The sequence below is a fragment of the Rhinoderma darwinii genome, chromosome 10 (assembly GCF_050947455.1).
Source record: "Rhinoderma darwinii isolate aRhiDar2 chromosome 10, aRhiDar2.hap1, whole genome shotgun sequence".
Taxonomy (NCBI): domain Eukaryota; kingdom Metazoa; phylum Chordata; class Amphibia; order Anura; family Rhinodermatidae; genus Rhinoderma; species Rhinoderma darwinii.
The window spans coordinates 46,215,058-46,233,868 of NC_134696.1; the positions used below are offsets into that span (position 1 = coordinate 46,215,058).

The following is an 18,811-nucleotide window of genomic DNA, read 5'->3' on the forward strand; positions in this document are numbered from 1 at the left end:
TCAAGTTAAGGCTGTGTTCACATGGGGGTGTTATTTTGGCACAGGTTTTTTTTTTACCACATAAAAAATTTAGATCAGTTATTTATTGCATTTGACAATAAAGTTCTAAAAGCAGACTATCAACACCATGAGGGCATCTGATGACTAAAGCGGACTATAGACATGTTGAAAGTTGTACCGTTAATAGTCAGATTCCCCCATTAACGTGTATGTTTGGCTAAGACAATGCCTAAGAGGGAGAGAAGCATCTGACACTTCTGGTGCTGCAGATCTCAACGGTGATCCAAAGAGTTGAGCAAGAAAATCACAATCTGCCTGTTCCTTGTTTTCCCAGACGACAAAACATGGCCTACGGTATCTCCAACTTGTGGTTCTTCAGCTGTTAAAACTACAACTCCCAGCTTGCAGCTGTCCGGTCATGTTGGGAGCTGTAGAGCCAGAGGTTGAAGACCACTGGACTAGGTACTGCCAACCCCCATAGATACTGGATTGTTATCAGATTTCAAAATGTTGGCGGTCCCCTTTAGAGATGAGGGTCTAGTTGTAGAAGTGGTATTGTTGCTCTGGTGGGGCTATGCCAACTTTTCAAGGGGGAAAGAAAGTGGCATAAAAGTGGTCTATCTATTTATTTTTAATCTAATCTATGAAAAGCTTATCAAGATTTAAAGGAACGGACTGCTGTATGTGCCCTATAGAGGCATATGTATTGTCTTCAATAGACGTCCTGAAACCAGAACTTTATTTTATTCATTTATATAGTGCCAACATAATCTGCAGCACTATACTGAGATTGTCATCACTCACCTCGGTCCCTCGGCTCACAATCTAAATTAACCCATCAGTGTGTATTTTGGAATGTGGGAGGAAACCTTCGCAAACAGTGTGAACATACAAACTCCATGCAGATGTCCTTGGTTAGATTTGACCCCAGCGGTGCCAACCACTAAGCCAGCAAGGCTTGAGGTTCCCCTGTTAATAAGTTGGTCACAGGGTTCCTAGCAGTGAGACTTTCACAATTGGCTCTTGGTGGTAATAAGGGGCACAATATGTGATGGCACTGACCAAACTTTTTAAAAATACTAAATATACTTCACCTTATGAAGGATTCGGTCTCTTGTCTATGGATAGCATTGTCAAGACGCCTCCGCACCATAGTTGTTTCATGGCTGAGTGCTGCTAATTCAGCATCTGTTACTCATTTAATGCTGACATTTAATAGAGGATTACTGGGTCTAATTTCCAATTTCTCATTCAGTTCCTTGACCACAAACTCTCTCTCCTCCCAGCACTTCAGAGTTTTCTCTTTTTCTGCTGGGAGAGCAGGCTCTGTTTTCATTGCTACTTGTATATCACAGGGGTTAGACATAATGTAGAGTTATGATACATATGAGACCTCCCAGTTAAAAATAGATGGCGCCTGTATGGAGCACCACATTAACCCTCTGGACGTGTTGGCAGGTTTCTGCTACCAAAAACCTGGAGACTAAATGTGGTGTTTGCCCCTGAACGCTGGCTGTGATCTAGAATCCTTGTCCCCTGCCTATTGGATGATGACTAGAATAACTTTTAGGGTATGTTCACATGGCCTATTTTCAGACGTAATTCGGGCGTTTTATGCCTCGAATTACGCCTGAAAAGACGGCTCCATTATGCCTGCAAACATCTGCCCATTGCTTGCAATGGGTTTTACGATGTTCTGTTCAGACGAGGTGTAATTTTACGCGTCGCTGTCAAAAGACGGCACGTAAAAAGACGCCCACGTCAAGGAAGTGCTTGTCACAGTAAGGGTATGTTCACACGCAGTGTTTTCAGGCGTAATTCGGGCGTTTTACGCCTCAAATTACGCCTGAAAAATGGCTCCATTGCGCCTACAAACATCTGCCCATTGCTTGCAATGGGATTTACGATGTTCTGTTCCCACGAGCCTTCATTTTACGCGTCGCTGTCAAAATACGGCACGTAAAATGACGGCTCGTCAAAAGAAGTGCAGGACACTTCTTGGGACGTTTTTGGAGGCGTTTTTCATTGACTCCATTGAAAAACGGGCGTAAAAAACACCGCAAAATCATGAGTTGTTAAAAAAACGTCTGAAAATCAGGAGCTGTTTTCGCCTGAAAATAGCTCCGTATTTTCAGACTTTTTTGGTCACTGCGTATGGACATACCCTTAAGCTCGTAGCCAGCATGCAATAACTACCAGATCAAAGTCGGTTGTCTGACAACTAATCCTAGTCCCTCCTTTTTCATGGAGACATTTTATTTCTTTGAAGAGAGGAGGGGTGTCCCAGTGGGGTCGTTCATCCTTAGCTAAAACAAAATTTAAAAAAATAACCAGTGTGATTGATCCTTTTATAATAAACAGATGACAGTATTTGTTGGAGTATATTAACATTAGACTATCATTCTACTTTCCAAGTAAGAAACCTAATGTCTACAGGAGCCGCTTAAAGGCTATGTACACCTTCGAAAGCGTTTTGTTTTTTGTTTGTTTGTTTTAAATAAAAACGTGTATCTGTGTGTTTGGTGTAACTTTCTAATTCGTTTTTATAAAAAAATTATTTTACAGCTGCTTTCTATCCTGTGTACAGAGCAGCTGTATCGTGTACTGAGACCTGTATCCGTAAGTCCCGTGGGACTGACGTGACTGGTTCAGTGTCAGCGGGTCTCTGACACGCAGGATCGAGCTGTTACAGATCACATCTAAGTTTATAATTTATGTGATAGATTACAGGTGGATAATGCGTGTCAGAGACACGCAGGACCCGCTGACACTGAACCCGTCAGTCTCGCTGACCTGACTGATTCAGGTCTCAGCGCATGATACAGCTGCTCTGTATACAGTATATAAATCAGCTGTATAGAAAAAAGTGTTTTTTTTAAATAAAATCTAATTACAAAGTTGCACCAAAAACACAGCGGTAGATAGATAGAGATATAGATATATTCTACAATAAATCTGTCTTTTGAAGGTGTACATAGGCTTTTAAAGTGTCTGTGTACCGTCTTACATATTTGAAGATTACATCAGTGGGCGTCTGTGAGCCAAATTCCCCTCCCAATTGCAAGGATTAATGGGCTGTAGAATTCTATGAAGCGATTTATCGTATCGCTACAGGACGCGTTGCTAAAACTTCTGGTGACCCAGCCACTGCAGAGGAAATTTAGTATTGCATGGTGCCTATTATAACTAGCCGGTCATGTGATACATCATCGCTCGGAGACCTCCTTTGCAGCCCTCTTGTACTGGCTAAAAGAAATGCCCCCCACTCTGCGATGACCTGGCTTGGTATATTGACATGAGCTTTGCAGTTGGGGCAACTCCTTTTATCAGATTTCTGTATCTGTGAGCAGTTATATGAAAGTATTGCACATATTAGCTGTAAGTTACAGGGATGTAAAAATAAAATAATCTTTATAACCCATATCTTATACAGTTCTGGTTTATTAACTCTTTTTCACATGTTCTTGTTCTTCAGCCTCTGCCTTCTACAACCATGTCAGCCTTATGTACGGCTCTATTTCCGAATTCTGCACCATATCGTCTTGTCCAACAATGAAGGCCTGGTCAACGTAAGTACTGTGTGTTTACACGTTTTATTTATTTTGCTACATTAACCCCTTAATGACCGGGCCATTTTGCACGTTAATGACCAAGGATTATTTCTTGTTTTTTCACGATCGCATTCCAAGAGTCGTAACTCTTTTTGTATTCCGTCGACATAGCCGTATAAGGGCTTGTTTTTTCCGGGACGAGTTGTATTTTGTAATTGTACCATTTTTAGATGCTTATAATATATTGATTAACTTTTATTAACTTTATATTAGGAGAGAATTGAAAATAAGCAGCTATTCCAGCATTAATTTTCACGTTATAAATTTACGCCGTTTACTATGCAGCGTAAATAACATGTTAACTTTATTCTATGGGTCGGCACGATTACGGGGATACCAAATATGTAAAGGTTTTATATGTTTTTTCTACGTTTGCACAATAAAAAGCCTTTTAGAAAAAAATTACTTGTTTTTGCATCGCCGCGTTCCAAGAGCCGTCATTTTTTTATTTTTACGTCGATGTGGCCGTACGTGGGCTTGATTTTTGCGGGACAATGTGTAGTTTTCATTAGTACTATTTTGGGGTACATAGGACTTATAGATTAACTTTTATTTTATTTTTTATGGGGGGAATGGGAGAAAAGAGAGCATTTTGCCGTTGTTTTTTGCTTTTTCTTTGGACGCCGTTCATCCGGCGGTTTAATTAATATGTTAATTTTATTGGTCAAGTTGTTACGATCGCGGGGATACCTTATATGTGTATGTGTTATTTGTTTTGACCGTTTTATTAAATAAAACCACTTTTTGGGGCAAAAAAGTAGTTTTATTTGACTTTGACTGTCATTTTTTTTTTTTTTTTTCACAAACTTTATTTAACTGTTTTACATTTTTTTTTTTAGTCCCACCAGGGGACTTCACTATGCGATGTGCCGATCGCAAATATAATGCTTTGGTATACTTCGTATACCAAAGCATTATTGCCTGTCAGTGTAAAACTGACAGGCAACCTGTTAGGTCATGCCTCCGGCATCGCCTAACAGGCAGATGCTGAAGACAGACCTGGGGGTCTTTGTTAGACCCCCGGCTGTCATGGAAACCCGACGGCGACCCGCGATTTGTTTGCGGGGGCGCCGATCGGGAGACAGAGGGAGTTCCCCCTTCTGTCAAACACATTAAATGCCGCTGTCACTATTGACAGCGGCATTTAATGGGTTAAACTGCCGGAATCGGCGCGCGCTTCGATTCCGGCAGTTGCAGCAGGAGCCAGGCTGTGTATAACAGCCGTGCTCCTGCCGCTGATCGCGTGGGTAAACTGTCAGTACCCGCGCGATCACAGGACGGATATATCCGTCCTCCTGCGCGAACTAGCAGCTGCTGAGGACGGATATATCCGTCCTTCGGCGTTAAGGCGTTAAAGAAAAAGGACTCTCATATCTGTGTATGGCATGTTTAATTAGATAGCACTGTAGCCTTTCTAAAATACAAATACGTTTCGAATAAGGCCTTATGCACTTGCCCGTAATACAAATCCATGTTGGAATACTATGGGTACCTTGCATGGCCCAATCTGTACCGTCGTGATTTTAAAAAGGGGCACATGCAGGAAAGATTGTGGCATGCTCCATCTAATTTTTTTTAGGCATAATAGGTGACTTACTGATCTACCATACTGCAACACAGGCGTAATATTATCTCGTAGGGACTAGATGTGCTACTGTACAGGGTACGCGCACGCAGCAATGTCATGGGCAGGGACCCTAAGCCCGTTTTTTTTACAGAAATACAGAAAGCGATGGATCAGAAGGTTAAAAAATTGTTACATTTAACATCGAGATCCTAATAATATTAAGCATGGATCAATATCCTCAGTGCATGTGTATGGGATTTTAGCCTTGGAAGTAGTTGGTTTGCGCTGTATGCAATGGTTGAGATCCCATAGAAACGTCCTTGTCTTGCAATAGTTAAATCAGTAGTCTTTTTCTATTGCCTAATATGTTGATGGGTGACATAGGACCCTCCTCAAAATCACATGATGCCCCTCTGGCTGCCAGTAATTTTCCTCTGGCCGTTTCCTGCTGATTGTGACACCAAGGCCTCATGATCAGTCAATCATTAACTTGTGGCCAAGGCTGCGTGAACACTTCATCTGTTACTCCGTGAAGCAGCAGAGGATTACAGGAGAAGTATTAATGGGGGTCTATACAATACTCACATCTAGTAAAGCGCATAAAATTGTAATTGACATATAGATATTAAAAGGTCTTTCAGAATTGATAAAGCCATATAACCCCACTCTAGGTGGTTTTACCCTTAAAGGAACACTTCAGAGAAAACATATACTGTGTTATGCTTTAGTGAAGGATCTGAGGGGGTGGTGCATGACACAGGGATTCAAAGAACTCAAGAGAGAATTTGTGTCATGTACCGCCCCAGCGTAAAACACTGCATCAGTTTTGCACCTTAAAATCCGTTGCCTGTGTTTTAACAATCATATTTATGTCTGATTCATTTTTGATCAGCTACTAGAGGGTCCCATGTTTAGGACCCACCTCTATTAGACCTGATTTTAGAATTCTACTAGAAGATCTCAAGGTCACCTTATTACAAGTTTTCCAATTTAATCCAGGCAACCCTATAAAAAGGATAATGCTTGGGTAAGGCCGGGCTTTGGGCATTCTGGATGGGTGTAGTTTATAATTGAACCTTTATAGTTCTAATATGTGGGGATGGGGGTGTACAGTCATTTTTAGTTACAGCATCCTGCTATGGTTTGGCACAATGGGTCTTGGTTGCGACCGATTTTTGTAGATCTTTTTGTCCTTAAATGTAAGCGCAATATAGATGTAATTTCTATAAAAATGCCATACACAGGATCCCAGTGAAATTCTCTTGTAGTGTGCCCTTTTGTTTCTTGCTAACTCCCCCTTCCCCCTAAAAGAGCGATATTCTGCAGAAAGTACAGAGAATTCTTATAATAAACATGTACAAGTATAGGCCTGCACAGCTCCTTCACATAAGGAATCTGGCTGCACCTTTTAAAGGATGAAAATTCCTTCTCCGCTTGGCATGGAGCCTGGTTTGAAGGGGGAGTGAAAACATCATAAAATGTCTGTGCTAAATTTAACTGGATTCTCTCTGGACAGTTCCGCTGTTTATTGGACCAATATAAACATTATAGAGAAATGGCAAGTCATTAAAACATCTACACCTTCACATTTACGGTGAATTTATCTCGTTTGAACCCAATAATTCACGTTTCCAAATCAGACTTGATTCGAGGAATGTCCATGAACTAGAGCGCGCACATCCACAAAACTAACCAGCTCGCCAACTTTATGTCACTGACATTTCCTTTTTTAGGATATTAGGATTATCTGACACCATCAGTTTACTGAATACAAGTTGTGCACACAAGCCTATATAGGTAAGACACACAAGCTCTATGGAGATGTCTTTGGTAGGATTTAGACCTAGGCTACTATTGATGCAAAGCAGAGGCGCAGCTAGGTTCTCCTGCACCCAGGGCAAAGATTCAGATTGGCTCCTTCCCCCTCGCCATGTTTGCTTTCTGTACCAGTCAATGAGGTGTAATTTTTTTTTCACCATTTTTTTAATGTAACTTGAGCATAAAAGCATTTCTACATTTTACAAGCGATATAGTTATATAACGTAGTTAATATAAAATAAATTAAAGAGGCCACACACAGCCCCCTGTAGATAGTGCCACACACAGCCCCTCTCTTGTTGATAGTGCCACACACATCCCCTCTCTTGTTGATAGTGCCACACACATCCCCCCTTGTTGATAGTGCCACACACATCACCCCTTGTAGATAGCGACACACAGCCCCCCTTGTAAATAGTGCCACACACAGCCCGCTTTCCCCCTTGCAGATAGCGGCACACTCCACCCCTTGTAAATAGCGCCACACTCCACCCCCCACTTGTAAATATTGCCACATTCCCCCCTTGTACTTAGCACCAGACTGTAAACAGAGCGGTGAGCTGTAGCCTACCGCTACCACTCTGCGCTCTGCCTGGCGTGACTTACCGGAGGAGCCGAGGAGGTCATGCGGCACAGGCAGCGGCGGAGTTCCTTCTGACTAGGCTCGGTGACAGCCAGGGCCGGCCTTGGGTTGGATGGCGCCCTGTGCGGAACTCTCCATTGCCGCCCCCTACACAAACCAAAAACTAACTACATATATAGACACGCACATACTGGAACATATATACTGTACATACATAAAGACAGATATTTAGACATACAGGCAAATATACATACACACATTCTGGAATATATACATACAGCTAAATATATAGATGTACAGACACATATACACACACACAGATAAATACACAGACTGAAACATATACAAATACATAAAAGTCACATTCACAAACAGACCCATATATACCCAGTACAAATAATGTAGTAGATTTCACGTGCAGCCCTATGTAACACCACAGATAACACAGTGATAACTCTCTGAGTACATATAATGTAGTAGACGTTACCTGCAGTCCTATGTAACACCGCTGATAAGTGATGATTCTGAGTACAGATAATGTAGTAGATGTAAGACATAAACACATGCAGATACATATACACACACACGGTAACATATACACATACAAACACAGAGACACATACTGTATACCGACTACACACACACAGACACACAGACACTCACCATGTATCCTTGCTGACAGGATCACAGGTTTCTTGCAGGATGGGCTGTGGGCGGAGCTTCCTCCTCTGCTTCTCGGGTGTTATTTACTCCGTGTGTGTAACAGCAGATCACAGAGTAGAGGCAGAGCCCAGTGGCACCCCCCTACATGCTGGGAGGGTGCAGCACAGGAGTGGACCAGTCCATTCACCTGACCTGAGTCATCTGACCATGTCACTGACGTGAGGTCAGGTGACCGGTCAGGTGACTGGTCAGGTCGACTCCCTGGCCGTCACATGCCCCAGTCAGAACGCCGCTGCGTGATTTCAGGAAAACAGAACGGCAACCACTATAAAGATACATTAGGAAATGCAGCAGTACAGATGACTTAGTGGGCAGGAGGTGCACAGGATGCACATATCCCCTCATTCATGAGCCCTGACTAATATTCACAAAGTCTACTTATATTTGTGAGGGCCTGATTCTAAACAAAGTTAAAGGTAATGTGTCGCTAGAAATTTTTTTATTTTTTTTTAGTTAAACAATTATTATTTAAGTGATTACACCTTGTTTTAATTTTTTCACAAGTCAGGAAATATTATAAATTAGATTGTAATGTATAACATTTCCATGTGCTGGTCACTAGAGGGAGCAGTTCCCAAAATTGCAGCATGGTCAATGTGGTAAAGCAACCTCCTTGTTTTATGCTGCAAATTTGGGGTAGACACACTCGCTCTAGTGTCCTCACACAATCCCCCCTCCCTTATTCTGGCTAGTGCCAGGAGAAGCAGGGGTTCCGCAGCCGGAAGTCGTCATCTTACTGTCTGGCAGCGGCTTCTGGTCCACATGAAAATGGCGCCGGATTTCGCTCTGCTAACTAGCTTCGTTTTGGTCTGTGTGGGAGCGGCGCATGTGCCGTTCCCACACAGACGGCGTACGCTGCAGAGAATGGAACGGCTCCCGTTCGCATTCTCTATGGGGATGTATGTGCCGTATTCCATCTCTGTATGTGTCGTTAATCGACACATACAGAGATGAAAAAAAAAATGGCAGCCCCCATAGGGAAGTAAAAGTAAGTAAAAAGTAGAACACAAATAAATAAAATTTATGTTTACATCATACTAAAAGCAATATGATAAAAAAATAAAAAAATTTCATGACACCTTCCCTTAAAAGGTCCTGCTAAGTAGCATTCTCATGTAAAATGGCATCCTACCCCTGTTTTATTGATAGACTATAAACTTTGATATCATCTTGGTCATCATCATCATTATACTTACTGTTTAATTTATAAAACGCCCACAAATAACGCAGGTTTGTGTAAACTCTAACCAAATGCATAAAGAAGCAGGTACAATACATGAAGAATAGAGTCCGACCTTTTAAAAGAGCTTCGTCGTGAAGAGTATTATTAAAGAGGACATGTCTTCTACTACTGGGATTTAGCATCCTGAACATGCCCCTCGCACAACTTTTTTTTTTTTTTTTTTTAGACAAAATTCTTATAGGGATAGTTTTAACTTGCCAAAGAAGAGTCCTGAGCAGAGTCCAAGAGCATGTGCAGTTGAAGCCAAGGCTGGTGCACCTTGCTTTTTTGCACATGCGCAGGATCTCAATACTCTTCCTTGGTAAGTTAAAGCTATCCATTTAAAAAGTTGAGGGGTATGTTTAGGATACTAAATCCCAGCAGTAGAAGACATGTCTCCTTTAATAAAATGCTAAAAAATGACCGTTTTATGACACTAAACCCCAGCAATATAACGACATATTGGTGGTTTAGTGCCCCAAAAACTAGTGATCGGTTCCCTTTAACGCCATGCTGGCTGCACTAGCAGATTGTTCAGTTTTAGATTAGGTGTAATGACCTGGCTTGAAATAGTGCAGCTCCTTTTTTCTTCCTACTAATCAAACATTGGGCTTGGCGTCCTGTCAATGTTGGTAACAGGAAGTCTTGTAAAGAGGACAGGCCCACTAATGGAATTCAGTATACTAACAAAAAAACATAACTCCGACGCTGTGAAATGAAAGGTAAAGGTGGAATGTCAAGGGTATTTTTGAGAAGACAAATATCTAACTTTTCTGGTCTTTACGAGAAATCTACATACACAGTAGCTGCGCAGGTTTATGCCAGGAAGCATTTTTATCGGGTTTGTCTTGTTTTTATAAGCTGATTTTTCTTATGATGTTGCTATGGTGCCCGTGGAGAACGAGGGCCCGGCTCAGTTTGGCCCCGTTTTACAGGGCCTCCCCTTCTTCACAGGTAATGTAATGTTTTGAAGGAAAAGGTGAACTGGCCCGAAAGTACCTGCTTTCCCACATGCGAAATGTTGAAGGTGGCATGTAATTGTAACAGGAAGGTGCCCATTTTTTAATTTTTGCCATTCACACAGACCTAACCCTGGGAACAATCAAGTTATGGCCTTTTATTATATTTTTTCACGAACATTTAAATAGTATTTAAAAAGTGTTTCCTTCTGAATTTATTTTTAGAAAAATCTGATTAAAACTACAGCCTGAAATTGGGAATGGTAGTGCCAATCAAGATATGAGCTGAACAACTCATGTCTGACAGGGTGGTTTCTAGGAGTACGCTACATATCAACCAGACCGTACAACATGGACAGCACTTCCTTAGCAACCAGTCTGTCTTAAAACACAGTTACATGGGGGGGGGGGGGTGATGATCGGGCAAACGAGTGCTGATGCAAATGTTCGTTCGCGATCATTTGCCCGTGTAAACATGGCAGCAAGCAGTATGACCACTCAAGTCTTCAGCTGAAGGGAAAACATGATCTCTTTCTCTATCTCATACTGTCACCGGAGTTTTGAAATAATACATTTTGGAGGAGAACGTCTTTAAATATTCACATTAAAATTCAAGGAAGTGATTGAGACTCCATCTGGTCTTTACATTACCGGAGTGCCCATTGGAGCCGTTTTAGCAGAACATCTATTTCACTTGTTTCCCGAGGGGGTTGGTTTTGGGAAATCCAATGTTACACTTGTATGTGTTGGGGCATGTAAACACTGCCTTGCTGATATGAAGTTGCCATGTAACGTGTATCTATAGAAACAGCTGACATGGGCCTGAGGGAAATATAATTAGCTCCGCGTGCACCTGCTTCCCTCTCCACCAGGAATTGAAGTGGTCTCCGGCACGCACCATCTTCTCATTTTAGCTTTTATCTGCGCCTGATACGAAAAATCTACGCACAATTAATTCCTGATTTGCAACATGGGTGGCCTAATGTGAATAGCATTGAAAGGCTGAATATAATTATCATGACAAGAGGAAAAACAAAGGATTTCTGCTAGTCAGGACATCACATAATTACATTACCGCATAAAGAGAACCGGTCACCATTTTTTTTTTTCCCCTCATGAAATAAACATAGGGGGTTACAGTTCCCCTTGGCCTAGGCCTCGTGATATTTTAGATATTGCTCTTTAGTGGAGATTGGAGCCCTTAAATCTTTCCTGCTGTCCATGCAATAAATTATGACCTATAATGAAATTATAAACAAGTCCCATTACTTATCGTGATTACCTAAAAAAGCTTTGCAAGGTCTAATATAATAATTCTATAGCAAGTATATCAGCATTTTCTATTAAAGTGTTATCTCTTTATATGCACAATGAATGCCGAAATGTAGTCTATACTATTGTATGGGTTTCTGGAAAAGCTTTTTGATGACCAATATGGCTGCTCATAGCAAAAATAGAAACAAATCTCTGAAGAAAAAAGGAGCAAGGAAACCTACCTTTCCATCCGGAAGCTTTTCATTGATCCCAGGAAGGCGTCTCTATGATACTGAGGTGTGAGGCACATGGTTAGCCTCAAATCCTACTGAATATTAAGCCCTTGCAGTTCTGAACTTCTGGCATATTTGATTTTAAAAAATCCCAGCAGGAAACTTCTGCCCGTATGTTCCTATAAATAGCCATCTAATTACCAGTTTGGATGTAAGTTATCATTTCTAAAATTGTGGAGCACTGATGGCTGTAGCTGACCACAATGGCGGAAGACAAAAGTCCATATTTAAAACCATACAAAGAAATTCAGTCACACCTCACAGTAAAAATCGTAATGCAGCTGAGAAAGTGGAAAACCATAATGGTTCTTGCTTCTTGTAGATGACTCGATGGTAGTAATAATTGCATAGTAGTAATCTCACAACTCTCCATAGTACTCCATAGTGGGCAGCTGCTGTAGAATTGGCGCTGGAAATGTCCCAGTAAAACATTAGAAGTCTTACTTTCACACAATTGCTCATTTTCCTTAGACCTAATTCACACGAGCGTGTCCGTTTTGTGCGCGTAAAAAACGCAGCATTTTTCCTGTGTTGCAGTTCCATGTGGCATCCGTGTACGGTGCGCGTCTGCGTTTTTTACGCACTTATGTTATCCGTATGTCACATCTTTTTTTTACGTCTGCAAAAAAACCTGAAGGTGTTTTATTTTTTCCTCATCATTTCTTTAGCAACTGGTGTGTGAAAAACACGGACAGCACACCGATGACGTCCGTGTGCTGTCCGGTTTTTTTCACGCACCATTGACTTCAATTGTGTGTGATGTGCAAAAAACTCACAAGGATAGGACATGCAGTGAGTTTCACGCAGCGGAGACACACTGCGTGAAAAACACGTCGGAATGGCACCATTAAATTGCATAGGTCTGTGTGACGTCCGTTGTTATAACGTGCGTTACACTGACGTGAAATACGCTTGTGTGAATAAGGCCTTAGGTGTGGGGCAATTATATGATGATCTTGTGGTATAATTTCTTGTAGATTCTAATCTTTCTGTCCTGGCTGTAATAGAAATCCTCTCTCCATGTCCTGACTTTTTGCTGAGCTTGTGGTGCCGTAATTGTGGACGCATTCACTTCTATTGTTCACGGACACCTTCCTGTTTGTTTATGTGAAGGTGTCCGGCCCGTAGAAGTGTACCACAAATGATGGGACATGTCCTATCTTTTGCTTTTAAAAATGCGGACAGCTTCCCGCGGCTGTGCGCGCAATCGCAGCCCGTTATTACAGGCACGGCCCTGTGCATGGGGCCTTCTAGCCTGTAACCAATCAGACTACACAGAGCTGCAGTGTAAAGCATTGGGAAAGGGCAGAGCAGCCAAAAGATCCTCTGATGAGACAGAAGGTGGATTTTAGGTTACCGCCGACTCCCATTAGATAATGCAAATAAGGCCTCATTCACATCAAGTTTATTTGTCTATGTTTGACATATACTGTACATCGGGAAAAGCTCCCAGCGTGTACCTTAAACAGGCTGTTACGGATGTCCTATCAGTGACATTCGTCACCATGGATACATCATGAACTAGGGTCATGAGAGTTCATTCTAGTCAGTGTAATGGATGCCACAATTAGTCATTCATCACCTATAGACTAAAATAGTGACCGTTTAAAATATACGTCATGAAAAGCCCATGATCACCCATAGGCTCCCATGTTAAAAAGTATGCCGCTCTTTTTTTTTTGCGGGATCCCGTGGGATGGAGTAACGTAGTCAACTACGTTATTTCATACCTAAAAAAGTATACTGTGTACTGACGTACCAGCCCAATGGAGGCCAAAACAACACACTTGTCCTCAATCAGGCTAATGGAGCCCTATAGACACATTTAGCGCGTAGGCTGGGAGCTTTCCTGACGAACACGCTAAATGTAGGGCCAAACATGATTTTAACTAGGCCTAAGCTGGGGTCACTGACCATAGTTTGGTCCTAACGGCGCAGAGAAAATGAGCAGATTACAAATTACAATACACAAAGGTTGTGACTCTTATATAATTTTTAAGACACTGATCGACCATACTTTTGAGAAATTCTGTTACACTTGATGTCAAGGCTGTGATTGCGATCAGATTTAAAGCGTGTGCAACATTTAGCTTTGGTCCCCTAAAGAGAATAGCAAATTAGAAAAATAGGTGACTGCCCCCTTGTGATCTCGATGGTGTGTACGTGCTATTTGGGCTGTATAAGTTTTTGTTTTTAGTGGAAAGGTCTGATGAAAACATGTGAAATTCCAGCTTCTCTGTTTGTGGTTTTTATACATTGGCTCGGTCATCTGTATACTTATTAAACAGTAAACATTTACACCCACAACAAAAATGTCAAGTCAAGTTCAAAACATATCTGGATCTAAAATGTTATGTCTCAGTTCCTAACCATGTGCTACATACCACTGGGGAAAATCAAATTAAATGGGGTAGTCTTATTTTGGAAAACCCACTTTTACCCTTCTAAAATACCCTATTAAGGCATTCTGAGTCCCTCATTCGAGACCTCCATCAATTAGCCGACAGCAGCTACAAAGAGTGTCTCTTTCTTTGGAGGACCCAGGATTTCATTGCATTACAAGAACAGACAATTTACAAATTGCCCTTTGAGCTTAGGCCAGAGCAAATCTAGACTAGGATGGAGCAATAGGACATAGATATTATAAAGACGATCCGAAGATATTTAAAACTAAATAACAGGCAACATATACTTTTCCAGAATGATCCGCATTGTGTAATTCGTGAAGTGTGTGTTAAATTTCAGGCAAGGCCTATATCTTGGCCAAGAGCTTCATGTTTGGCATGTTTGTGTCCCCAGGCAGATTCAGTGGACGGATGAGAAAGGCCGCAAGAGAAAATGCTCGGGCCCGCAATATGCAGACTATGCTGCCAGCATCATTCAGAAAATCTTGACAAATGAAGACTTGGTTCCTACTAAACAAAGTGAGTAATGTGTATTTCCCTTTAAGGTATCTCTCAGTTCTGCTTCAAGCACAGGACGATTCTGTTTAATGTCATGTCAATTTACAGAGCACATTATTGAAGCTCTGTTTATAGAAATAATATTACATAACTGCAGCCTCAGGCACATTTTTCTATTGACTATAATGAATTATCCTCCGGGTGGCATTTGCAGACAATGAACCTGATTTATAATATGCCTATAATTAAAATCAAAGAAGCAGATCTAACCTTAAAGGGGTTGTTTTAAAAAGTGCCAGCAAGTTTTCAGTTCCCCTGCAGCACCACCACAGGGGAAATGAAGCATTACATTTTTGGAATCAATGGGCTGTCTGTGTAATACAGAGATGTGTTTGGTCTACGAGAGCCAGAAATACTATTTGTAGTCACTCTGTACTAGAGAGGTTGTCTAAACACCTTTTCATATACCCTATTATTGAATTCTGAGTTAATAGAGGATGGTCCTCTGTTAAGGATCCTTATCCCTTTGTCAGAGTGAAGAGCAGTTACAAAGAGCATCTATCTGGAGGATCTGTCCTGTCCAGTATTACGCTGACAGTCCATTTATTTCAACGAACACTGTGTAATACTTCATTTTTCCACTGGGGATGCTGCAGGGAAATTGAACACTTACTGACTGATTTCTGAACAGATTACAGCTGAGCATTAGGGGTCCCAGCAGGGGGGACACTGTGAAATCAACTGTCTGTCAAGGGACCCTTCTAACAAGTAGGGACTGTCCAAAGCAGACACCACCTTTTAAGTCGTAATGTCCTAATCTTCTTTTTTTTTTTTTTTTTTTTTTTTTTTGTAATTACTGGTTTGTTTTTTTTACACCAAAGCTATTTTTTGGTGGGTCCTTGCTAAATTGTTGACTTGGCAAGTTCATTTTGCTTCTGGTAAGCTGCAGAGGTTGGCCTGGAGAGGGCTTCACTCTGTGTGCCACTGAATTTTGACGCATTACTTGAAATCCTAGCTGCCATCTGATTTTGTCATAATGTGACCTATTTATTCAAGTTTCTAACTGTATTGGTACTTTTATCCCATTAAACATCCAGTTTACTGCTAAAATATTGCTAGTGCATTTTGGCTTGAAACCACAACGTATACGGAATGGAAGTGATTGTGATGCAGATAACGCTTTCCAAAGGACCAATTATCCGTTACATACACAACTGTGGAGATGACCACAGATGGCCCTTTAATAGTTTGTCCTTGATGTCAAACATGATCTCATCATTATAAGCCACTTGCTTGTTCTCTCGCTCTTTGTCTACATGACAGAATTGCTTTAAGTTAGGACAAAGAAGCAAATCTGTAGCAATGAATTAGCAGAAATTCCTCATTCAAAGTGGTTTGGCTCCATTTAAGAAAAGCATCACTTTTGGCTTACTCCTGAATTAGTATTAATCATCTTGCTCTTGTTGAATGGTATTTTTGCCACATTTAAAACGTTTATGGGAAATACTTAAAGACTATGTAAACCTTTTTAAAACCATTTTTTAAATAAAATAGTGTATCAGTGTGTTTGGCGCAACTATGTAATGACTTTTACTTTCAGCTACAGCTGCTTTGTATCCTGTATACAGAGCAGATGTGTTGTGTGCGCTGAAATCTGTCAGGTCAGCGGGACTGACGGGTTCAGTGACTGTGGGTCCTGCGTGATCGAGCAGTTATCGATCACATCTAAGTTCATAACTTAGATGTGATCGATAACCGGTAGATCCTCCGTGTCAGGGACATGCAGGACCTGCTGTCACTGAACCAGTCAGTCCTGCTGACCTGACATATTTGGGTCTCAGCGTAAGATACAGCTACTGTGTATCCAGGATACAAAGCAGCTGTATTTGGAAAAGTAAGAATAATTTTTAATAAAAAGTAATTTGAAAGCTGCACCAAAAGCACTGTTTTATTTAAAACTAAGATTTTTATTTTTATTTTTTAAAAAATACGGTATTCCTTATTAATAGAGGGGAGTTCCTCATTCAGGACCCATATTTGTTGCCCAGTGAAGAGTGGTTTTACAAAGAGCATCTCTCCTTCTGGTCGACCCATGCACTACACAGGCATCATAGATTTAAATGAACTGCATAATGCTTTATTTACCTTGTGGTGGCACTTGCAGGGAAACTAAACACTTGCTACCAGGATTGCAAATGATCGCTGGGGGTCCCAGCAGCAAGACACCCTATGAAAAGCTTATTCTCAGGGGACAATTCTCACGTAAAGGGAGTGTTCAAAAACATGCTCTTTATTCTACTACTGGATTGCGTCCTGCACTGCAGATAGCACAAAAACTCATGTATATAAAACGCCAATTTATATGGAGCTATTGGACCAACATGGCTGTTTAATGGGATGGCGAGATACATCTCTTTCTGACTGCTATAATTCTTTATGGGTTTTTTTTCTTCGTTTTTTTTGTCGCCTCCTTTTTGTTTATTATTAAAGTGTAATTTCTGAATTCTATTTTCTTCAGGTAAAGAGTTTTCAAAGGCCTACAGACCGGCTATTCAGAAGACCTTCCGTCTCCTTTTCCACCTCCTGGGCCACATCTACACCTGTCACTTCAGAACAGTGGTGAACCTTGAACTGCATCCCCATCTCAACACCCTGTACCTGCACTTTCTCCTCTTCTGTGCAGAATTTCACCTCCTTGATTCCAAAGAAATGGCCTTAAGCGAAGACTTAACCACAGCATTGATACATTCCAGCCCACTTCCCCGAACTTCAGGAAGCCACGCCCGTAACACTTGAACCAACCCCAAGAATAGCACCTATTTTTTTTTCTACGTATGCTGCCACCAGGACTGGTTACCTTGTTTGAAAATAGCAAAATCTATAATATTTGTGTAATCTAATTTCTGGTGTGGCACCTTGAGCACAGCTTGATTGCCAAAAACAAAAGGTTACAAAGTACAATTCTAGATATGTTGCAGAGCATTCTGGGAGGTGTGTGTGAAGGCAGCTAGCCGCATAGCACAGAGCTGATTCCAGCTGACTTTACACCGAGGGACCCACCAAGTGCATTAAGGAGAAACCAAACGAGTAGACATCAATTCACAAGATCTGCTAAGACAAGCAAAGGTCAGGCCGTGCTCACAAAGACATTTTATATTTTACCAGGCAGAAAGCGGTTTCTATGGGCGATGGTGTTTTGTGGAACTAACACTGAATGACATACAGACTTTTACATGTAAATTTTTTCGGTCCGGATCTCCAGAATCGTCATTTTTTGGCTTTTTTGTTTTTAAATAACGAGCATATTTTAATTTAATTTATAAACACGAATTTCCTATTTTATGGATCTAGCTGAATGTTTCATGTATATTTTACTTCAGGGGATATGTTACTTTTTCTTAAGAAAAAAAAAACGCACTTAACTTTTGTAATTTATTTGTTTAAGTAAAAAAAAAAAAAATGCATTTACTTTATATAAAAAAAAAAAAAAAAACACCTTACTGGGTATGTGTTTCTTTACTTACCAATGAACTATACCAGAGTATTTCCATGTCCGTCAGACTCTTGGCAAAAATTTGTGGCAGCTTGACTCTGCTTGCCATGGGTTATGAGAAGACTATCTTCTGCAGGACTTTTAGGCCCATTATTGTCAGAACCTTGGCCCACTGAAGGATACCCTGGTGGACCATTCTGACCCAGGTAGTGTCCATTTGAGTGGCAGACAGGCCTATGCCCTTGTATCTGGGTGTGAGTCCTTATTTGAGCAACCTTGCAGATGAACACATAAAGGGGTGGTCCCATCTAAACCACACCTTTTTATAAATGTGAACCTGCCGGCGATCAGTCTGATCACAGTGCATCTGGAAGATGAAACCCCA

General features: G+C 41.2%; 1 protein-coding gene across 2 annotated transcripts in view; it reads left to right on the forward strand.

The window, feature by feature from the left end:
- The window catches only part of LOC142661420 (MOB kinase activator 2-like), a 37,991-nt gene extending 19,645 nt beyond the window's left edge, over window positions 1-18,346 (forward strand). For both annotated transcript variants that reach the window (XM_075838809.1, XM_075838810.1), the window contains exons 4-6: window positions 3,476-3,569; window positions 14,830-14,954; window positions 17,452-18,346. In XM_075838809.1, coding sequence (XP_075694924.1) covers window positions 3,476-3,569; window positions 14,830-14,954; window positions 17,452-17,729 — 497 coding nt within the window. In that variant the 3' untranslated portion in view covers window positions 17,730-18,346. The remainder of the gene's footprint in view (window positions 1-3,475; window positions 3,570-14,829; window positions 14,955-17,451) is intronic.
- Window positions 18,347-18,811: the final 465 nt, after the last annotated feature.